Source organism: Gekko japonicus, unplaced genomic scaffold (genome assembly GCF_001447785.1).
Source record: "Gekko japonicus isolate JY-2015 unplaced genomic scaffold, Gekko_japonicus_V1.1 scaffold4048, whole genome shotgun sequence".
Classification (NCBI taxonomy): domain Eukaryota; kingdom Metazoa; phylum Chordata; class Lepidosauria; order Squamata; family Gekkonidae; genus Gekko; species Gekko japonicus.
In genome coordinates, this window is record NW_015176571.1 from 70,875 (window position 1) to 80,589 (window position 9,715).

Sequence of the window (9,715 nt, forward strand, 5' to 3'; positions counted from 1 at the left end):
AAAGGGTTTTTATTGAATTTTGTTTCCAATTAAAGTAATGCAGTCAGATACAGAATTTAGAACACATTAAAATAACATTGGGCTACAGTAATTATTTAAGTACCATGGGACAATCTGGGACACAAGACACAATACATTTTTGCACAATATCCAATTTTAATCTTATTTGGGGAAATGGTATAAGTTTTTATTGTCGCTACAAGATTTTGAATGTATTCACTGGTAGATAGCCAAGTACCTCTGGCACTATGTTCTTCAGTATGTTTTCCTTGTCCAACTTCTAACAATTATTTCTAGTATCGCAACTAGATGTTTACTATGAAAGACATTCTGATTTTGGTAGGTATCACCAAATCCAGTGATCCATACAAAAACTGAGATTTCATTAAAAACCCAAACATTATATGTGTTGGTTGACAGCAAATTTCAGAAATAATACCAGTAGAAGACATTTTCTAAAGCTCTGATGTGAAGCAGCTCTTTGAACTGGTGGTCTTCTAATTTGCCAAAAATTTGAAGTGCCATGTAAAGATGTAGTTCCAGGCTAAATGATGTCTCTTACTCTCTAAAGCAGGAATCTCAAATAGGATTCAATGTCACAGATGGGGTAGTGGCAGGTCTACGTGTTACATGAGAATTACATTTAGAACATCCAATATTGTAGTGATGGCTTGTATTGGCTAGTCACTTAATACATTCAAAATGATGCAACACTGGTTGCAATCCAGCAGTTGTATGCTTCAGTCCCATTGAAATCAGAGGGCTGCAGAATGCTTAACTGAAGTAGGATTGCATCCTAAGCACACTTCACTTGTCCTGTTAAATTAACAGGAATTACTTCAAATGTTCCTAGGATCATAGCCTAAGGATGCAATACAGCTTCATTAAAATATGCTAATACAATTAATGAAAACAACTGCACACTCAGCTTTTAAGTTTGTTTCATCTTCTGACTTCAGAGCTTCTCTTTGCACCATGTTCACTTTAAATCTCAACTCAGAAAGGCAAACATGGATCACACCCTCACTGTTACTCAAGTGCAAAGGCACACACATGTGCTTTTCAGTTTTTTTAAACTTTTTTTTTTTAAAAAAAATCATGCCATGAGCTCAGCATGGTCTTTTTTACATTCAGTTTTGTACTAAAAATACTTTTATTCTGGCAGGAAAGCCCAGCATATATTTACATATGCTACAAAGTTTTACAGTTATTTACATGGCTCTTTTTTCCATATGTAAAAGATGTTTTTATACTCGCGAACCTCAAACAAGTTCATCTCAAACTGGCCTCAACAGTTCTATTTCAGTAAGAGATACAAAAACACACAAAATGTATTTCAAATATAGCTCAGTGAAATACACTGTGAAGGAGAACACTTTAAAGCGCTTGGCAGTCATCTGGCAATGCAAAAATGCTTTTGAGTTGGCACACTTATAGGCTGGTTGTGTTCCCCTAGGCTTGCACAAAAAGCTAGAGATCAAACGCAGAACCATGTTTCAGTTCTTACTAAACAAGTGCTGCACAAAATTTTGTTCCCAAATTCGTTTGGTCATAGGACTTTGCCTTCCCAAATCACCTTTTCAGATGACGGATCAGCCATATAATTGTTGAAACTGAAAAATATGTTACTTGCTTTTTAAAAACAATTTTAGGTGATTTTTAAAAAAAATAGAGTTCTGTCAAAAAGTTACTTTTCTTCGACACCTACAATATTTGATCAAATGCAGGCAAATTATTTTTGCAATTATTTTGTAATGGAAATTTGGTCAATTTTTACTTCCCCTGAAAAGGGAATAGTGCCTAATGAGAACACGAAAGTGAGATGGTCTAAAAAAGCAAGCACTGCCTATCAGTTTTAACAGCACAGAGCCCCAGAAGAGTGACATGTTAAAGTATTCTTTACACCGCCCAGTAAAAAAATTCTCACAGTTAATTTGAATTCCTTACAATGTGCTTGGGATTGCATTTTGAAACCCCAACACTGCAGACTTTGAAACTATAAAATGTGTGATGTTTTCCACTTCAAGCCTGAACTTTAAGCAAGGTCTTCAACTGGAAAGTCATGATATCTTTATCAGCAGGGTTCAGTGAAACAGTGACCCAATGACTCGGTGGTTTAGGAAGATCACTTGGGGAAGGAGGCTCACTGAATTTTGCTCCAGCATAATTTTGATTGGTTTGAGGCATGAAGAGTGCCGTGGATAAAGATGGATTCCAATTCTGGCTAGTCGGGAAATGCACTGTGGTCTTTCCTCCAGTCTGCATGGCCTGCCACGCTGCAGATGGTGGACTACATCCATGTCCCCTTTCTTTCTTGTGGATTTTCTTCATCTGGGAATTCTGATCTTTGTTCTTTTTCCTGTTTAGCTGCTGTTGGTTCTTGTTAGCGTTTCTGGGCTGGGTAGATGGAATGTTAAACCTTTCTCCACCCCCCATTTTCAACTTAAGTGTCACCTATTTAGGGGAAAAGAACAAGTGCAACTGTCAATAGAAAACAGAAGTATTTTTTGGAAGCTACAATGTACACCACACATTTTTTTCTGCAAAAAGAATACCAAACTTTGGTATAGCTAAGGGCTGAGTTATATGTTATAAGGGTTTCCCAGACAACTTGATGTTGAAAAGCATTTTGGGAGGACGGGATCAGTGCCATGGTAAGGGAAGATCCTGATAGAAATTGTCTCCAAGTTGCTATTAACTCCAGGCAGGGAAAAATACAAATATCTCCAACTTTAGCAAACCAATCTGGCTACCAAAGAAAACCCACCAGAACTTTGTTCCCAAATACAATGTTTTCTTGTATATACATCAGTCCACTTCTTAAATCCTAAAACATTCTGTCATTTGAAACATTTAAAACAAAACCGAAACAGATTCATAGTACAGATAGGTACACATGATTTGGCTATTAACATACTGAAAACTTAATATGCGATACTGAACGTTCTCGCAAGCACATTCTACAAGCAACGCCCCAACCAAATAATTTAATAGGCAGATAAAACACCTAAAAATATTGAGTTATTAAACATAGATACTTCAACACTAGCTTAACTTTCATGGTTTCTCACAAGAATACTTTGTAAGGATATAGTACATTTTAAATGTGTGTTCCAATCCCTAACCAAGAATGCAAGAAACCATGACAAATGGTCTTAAAGGTCAGCTCTGAACTGAGATTTTAGAGCACTCTTCAGGTTGTATTATAGTTATTGTTCCCTTTACCTTTCAGTTTTCTTTTCAGAGTCCACAGTCTCCACCTCCTGCCCTCTTTCTTGCTGCCAGACCTGAAAGAATAGATGCTGACTCCTGTTGGACCCCTTCCTTTGCTTAGGAATGGTAGTTCTCATGGGCCGATCTGCTGTTTTCAGCCACGAAGCTGAGCCCAACATCGGATTCTCGACACACGGGCTTCAATGGTATAAGTCCCAGCTCTAAAAAGACAAAGTCTGAATAAATGCCAAATAAAATTCCTTGCCTGAAAATAACACTGGGAAAGACCACTCTGGAATTTATATAAGAAGAGCCCTCCTACTTGACCAGTCCTAGGTCCAGCCACATAGTTACCAATCAGATTCTCCTGGAAGGCCTTCAAGCATGGGAGGGAAGTCAAAACCTCAATAGGCTCTTCTGCAGGGATGTATTAGAAGGAAGGACAGGTGCCCATTGGAAATAATGGGAGACGCTTGAAGGCCCATTGGAAATAATGGGAGCAAGGAATGCCAATTGACTGGCATGGGCTCCATTGAAATACATTAGAGTACAAGTAGATTAGAGTTGCAATAAAAATGCAGAATGGATTTTCTATTAGGGTCGCTGGGCCCAAACACACTACTCTGGGACTGGGATGATGGGCCACGGAGTAGAATGACAGCCCCAAGGTGTAGCAGGAGTGTTCTGTGACTGAAATGAGAGACCATGGAGTGGAATGACAGCCCCAGGGTGTAGCGGGAGTGTTCTGTGACTGGAATGAGAGACCACAGAGTGAAATGACAGCCCCAGGGTGTAGCAGGAGTATTCTGGGACTGGGATGAGACCACAGAGTGGAATGACAGCCCCTAGAGGTAGCAGGAGTGTTCAGGGACTGGAATGAGGGACCACAGAGTGAAATAACAGCCCCAGGGTGTAGCAGAAGTATTCAGGGACTGGAATGAGAGACCACGGAGTGGAAGGACAACCCCTGGAGGTAGCAGGAGTGTTCTGGAACTGGAATGACAGGCTCCAGAGGGTTATGATGGCCTCTGGGTGTAGCAGGAGTGTTCAACTGGAATGAGAGACCACAGCGTGGAATGACAGCCCTTAGGAGTAGCAGGAGTGTTGAGGGAATGAGAGACCACGGAGTCTAATGATAGCCTCTGGGGGTAGCAGGACTGTTCTGGAATTGTGATGAAAGACTACAGAGTGGAATGACGGCCCCAGCATTTAGCAGGAGTTTTCAGGGACTGGAATGACAGGCCTCAGAGTGGAATGACAGCCAAAGGGTGTAGCAGGAGTGTTCAGGGACTGGAATGAGAAACCACAGAGTGGAATGACAGCCTCTGGGGGTAGCAGGAGTGTTCTAGAAATGGAATCAGAGTCCCCAGAATGGAATGACAGACCCTGGAGGTAGCAGGAGTGTTCAGGGACTGGAATGAGGGTCCACGGAGTGGAATGACAGCCTCTGGGGGTAGCAGGAGTGTTCTAGAAATGGAATCAGAGTCCCCAGAATGGAATGACAGACCCTGGAGGTAGCAGGAGTGTTCAGGGACTGGAATGAGGGTCCACGGAGTGGAATGACAGCCTCTGGGGGTAGCAGGAGTGTTCTAGAAATGGAATCAGAGTCCCCAGAATGGAATGACAGACCCTGGAGGTAGCAGGAGTGTTCAGGGACTGGAATGAGGGTCCACGGAGTGGAATGACAGCCTCTGGGGGTAGCGTTCAACTGGAATGAGAGACCACAGCGTGGAATGACAGCCCTTAGGAGTAGCAGGAGTGTTGAGGGAATGAGAGACCACGGAGTCTAATGATAGCCTCTGGGGGTAGCAGGACTGTTCTGGAATTGTGATGAAAGACTACAGAGTGGAATGACGGCCCCAGCATTTAGCAGGAGTTTTCAGGGACTGGAATGACAGGCCTCAGAGTGGAATGACAGCCAAAGGGTGGAGCAGGAGTGTTCAGGGACCGGGATGAGAGGCCCCAGAGTGGAATGACAGCTCCAGGGTGTTGCAGGAGTGTTCAGGGAATCAGGCAGAGTGTGACATGGAAAGGGAACATGGAGATAAGGAAGGCAGCACAACTGGACATTGGAACTGGTAGAAGACAAGGGCAAGATTTATAATTGACAATGGAGGAAGCTCACATCAACCTCATGAATTTGTAAGGAAACAAAAGAGCTGAGATAGAGCTGATGTGATGATAGCTACACACATTCCAGAAATATTTAAATGAAAAGTATTTCACGCTAAAGTTTGCAAATCCAGTTGCACAGAACTACCTCTACCCCCAGGGTCTCTCCTTCCACTTTGGGGCCTGTCATTCCAGGCCCATAAGAGTCCTGCTACTTCTAGGGACTGTCAATCCACCTTGGAGCCTGTCATTTCATTCCCAGGATACTCCCAGGGGCTGTCATTCCACTTAGTGGTCTCCCATTCCAGTTCCAAAACACTCCTGCCATATCTAGGGGCTGTCATTCGACTCTGGGGCTTGTAATTCCGGTCCCAGAATATTCCCACTACTTGAAGGGACTATCATTCCACTTAGTGGTCTCCCATTCCAGTTCCAGAACACTCCTAGCCCTCCCTGGGGCAGTCATTCCACTCTGGGGCCTGTCATTCTAGTCACAGAACACTGCTGCTCCCCCCCGAGGGCTGTTATTCCACTCCGTGGTCTCCCATACCATTCCGTGAACACTCCCAGGGGTTGTCATTCCATTCTGTGGTCTCACATTCCAGTTCCAGACCACTCCTACGGCATCCAGGAGCTGTCAGTCCACTCTAGGGCCTGTCATTCCAGTCCCAGAACACATCTGCTACACCCAGGGGATGTCATTCCACTCTGTGGTCTCTTATTCCAGTCACAGAACACTCCTGCTACACGCTGAGGCTGTCATTCCACACTGTGGACTCTCATTCCAGTCCGAGAACACTCCTGCTACACCCTGGGGCTGTCATTCCACTCCGTGGCCTGTCATCCCAGTTCCAGAACACTCCTGCTACACCTTGGGGCTGGCCATTCCATTCCGTGGCTTGTCATCCCAGTCCCGGAAAACCCCTGCTCCACCCTAGGGCTCTCATTCCACTCTGTGGTCTCTCATTCCAGACCCAGAACACTCTATACCCAGGGGCTGTCATTCCACTCCGTGGCTTGACATCCCAGTCCCAGAACACTCCTGCTACACCCTGGGGCTGTCATTCCACTCCACGGCCTGTCATCCCAGTCCCAGAACCTTCCTGCTCCACCCTGGGGCTGTCATTCCACTCCGTGGTCTCTCATTCCAGTCCCTGAACACTCCTGCTACACCCTGGGGCTGTCATTCCACTCTGGTCTCTTATTCCATCCCCAGAGTAGTGTATTTGGGCCCAGAGACCCTAAAAGAAAATCCATTCCGTGTTTTTATTGCAACTCTACTTGTACTCTAATGTATTTCAATGGAGCCCATGCAAGTCAATTGGCATTCCTGGCTATTATTAGTTCCAATCGGCCTTCAAGCGTCTCCCATTATTTCCTATGGGCAATCCTGTCCTTCCTTTTAGTACATCCCTCTTCTGCATTCTCATTTTTGTCACTCGCTTGTCCCTATTGCTTTGGGTCCCTCCCCCCTTTCCCACATGTGTTTTGCTCCCTCTGGGACTACTAGAGAGAGCAAAACACATTAAAGAGAAAGCCCTGAAACAATAGGAACACACAAGTGATGAAAATCAGAATGCGGAAGAGCCGAATGTTGATGAGTCCCAGTTACTAGCCTCTCAACATGAAGATGTGCTTTGTCCATCTTCACTTTATTAGATGCATTCAAATTTAAACAAGTTCACTGTAAATTATGATTTCTTCTCTCTTCCAGTGTGAATTTTCAATTCCAGGGCAGCAATAATGGTTTCCCAGAATCTACAGTACTTAAAGACAAAAGCTGATTGTAGCATAAGCTTCTGTCAGTTGGAACACATTACCCTCCAAAGATTAAGTATTTTGTGTATTCGTGGTTTTTTTAAAGGAAAATACCAGCACAATGGAATGATCAGTTACAGGTCTGTCCATATAAAATAGCTTGCTCAGAATACATCAAACCTTCATTGTTTGTAGTTTGCACACTTAAACATATTGCTGAAACTTCATTAAATAAAATACTTTTAAATGAAGTCCAGCAGCCAATAAGTCCATTTTTAACATTCATATCAACTGAGTAGCCTGTTAGACTTGAACTGTTGATTCAACCACAGAAAATGCAAGTCATTAACTCCCCAAAGACTAACAAATATTGGAAACCCTCCCAAAGTACTTCAGATACAACAAGAAAGTTCTCCCCTATTGTTTTAGGTTTCTTTTATTGAACATAAATGTTTCTTTTAAGAGTATCAAGAGCAGGTATTACCAATACACAAGGTTCTCACTATACGTAGCATTTCATACTCATATTTGCAACACAGTACATGGCAGTATCCTACTTCCAAAAAATCAGGCCCTACCTCCAAGCACAGACAAGTCCAACCTTGTCCAGTAAGGCAAAACGTGGCCATTGATTTCAATGCAATGTGCTAGTCTGGCTCTGCATAGGATCATTCTGATTACCATAATATGTCCATGGGGTTGCAAAGAGTCGGACTCGACTGTGCGACTGAACAACAACAACAACAACGGTAACAAATACCACAAAGAAATTAGATCAAGATGGGTAGCTGTGTTAGTCTGTCTATAGCAGCTGAAAAGTGTAAGAGTCCAGCAGCACCTTAAAGACTAACACATTTGTGGTAGGGTATAAGCTTTCATGAGTCTACTGCTACAAAGAAATTAGGTTATCTTCCCCATTCACAACACCTTCTGTCCTACAAGACTCACAACACGCTCTCCCGAACATAATCAGTCCACTTCCCTGTCCCCACAAGCACAAGACAACCACCCTGAAAGTTTTGCTAACCCACAAACACACCATTTTACACGTTTTTCACAACTCTCTGCAAAGGATGAAGTTTTGCACACACACACCAACCCGTACAGCTCTCCTTCTCACCATTTATTCCCCCACACTCACTGGGGGAAAAGCACTCCTGGGATCAAACAGGATCGCCAACTATGGCTTGTGCAATTCCTGGACAAATGGGGCAGTGGTTGGAGACGGGGCTCAACAGGGGTGTAATGTATAGAGCCTACCCTCCAAAACTGCCATTTCCTCCAAGGGAAGGGATCTTTGTAGTGTGGAGACCAGTTGTAATTCCTGAACTCCAGGCCCCACCCGAAGGCTGGCAACCCCAATGCAGGATTCTTGAGCCAGTACTCACAACCAGATCCTCCAAGATCGTTGACACACAAAGACCTTCGCCCAGGAAGTACAAACGAAACTAATCCCTACCCCCAGAAAAATACATTCACCCTTTTCCCAATTCAAAAAAGGGTATCTCGATTAGCAAACAAGTTACACATATGTAGAAACCTTGCCCCCAATGGGGGGGAGGGGTGTCTTTCGGGCAAGCAATCTATTTTTCTGCCTTTGTTTTGTCGTCAAGGAACGCCGGAAGCCCTCCTCCTAGCACACACAAGGCTCTCTCATTCGCTTTTCTTCAACCAAATCCCTCCCCACTCCACAACCTTTTCATTCACCCAGATTTCCCTCCCCCCTCATTTATTAGTTGCTATTGAGGCCAGCCCCATTCGCGCAAGTAATAGAAACATTCCTCCTCCCTCCCCCCCCCACTCCCCCAAACTCGACTAGCCTTTTCTCACGTCTTGCACTCCCCCTCCCCATGTTGTGCGTCAATCTTGTGTACATTTACCCTGGAGAAAGCCCACAGAGCCTTACAGCCACTTAAACATAACTAGCCTCTAAATGATCGGGTTTCCCCCGCAAATCCCCCCCCCATTCCTTCCTCCCGTTATCAGCAACCGCCTCAGTGCTGAGGATCCTCTCCCTCTTGCTTTTAAGAGGAAAACACATAATGGCGGCGCATTCTCCCCCCCCGTAAAACTTTCTTCCATCCCCAAAGCTCGTACAGGCGGACCCTGTGCCGTTCGCCTCCTCACACCTCAACGCGCAATCTAAACGGCTCCGTTCGTCCTTCAACTCCCGCTTCCGCCTTCCTCGGAGACAGTGGCGTACACAAAATGGCGAACTCCTTCCCGAGCTGAAGCGCAGCAAAGGCAGAAAAATTAAACAGCCCCACCTTCGCTTGAGCAATCTGACCAATGACAGTGCGATGCATACGAAGTGTTAGCCAATAGGAACAGCGTCCGCCTGTTGCTAGGGTTGTGAGGGAGGGCTTAGTGGGTGGAGAAAAGAAACGAGGAAAGCGGCTGTTGGTTGTTGTTTCATTTTGAATTACTCTACAGAAAGAGGGGCATGTCGGGAAAATGGGGGGGTGCTAATAGGATGAGGGAGAAACCAGTGGAATAAAGTAGGCAAAAGGGAGAGAAAAGAAATTTGGCAGACTTTTAGGCGTTTACTACCGCTACACACACCCTTTTGGGGGGGGGGGCGGCAAATTCAAAAACTTGACCTTCTCTGAGGTCATGAAGTTGTGAGCATAAG

The 9,715-nt window shown here is 44.4% G+C and overlaps 1 protein-coding gene across 1 annotated transcript; it reads right to left on the minus strand.

Moving 5' to 3' along the window:
* PNRC2 (proline rich nuclear receptor coactivator 2) lies at window positions 1-9,337 on the minus strand. The gene is made up of 3 exons (XM_015427507.1): window positions 9,213-9,337; window positions 3,226-3,434; window positions 1-2,454 (listed from the first exon to the last, which is right to left on the minus strand). The coding sequence occupies exon 3, from the start codon at window positions 2,434-2,436 to the stop codon at window positions 2,023-2,025; it is 414 nt and encodes a 137-aa protein (XP_015282993.1). The 5' UTR covers window positions 2,437-2,454; window positions 3,226-3,434; window positions 9,213-9,337; the 3' UTR covers window positions 1-2,022.
* Between the last annotated feature and the right edge of the window lie 378 nt (window positions 9,338-9,715).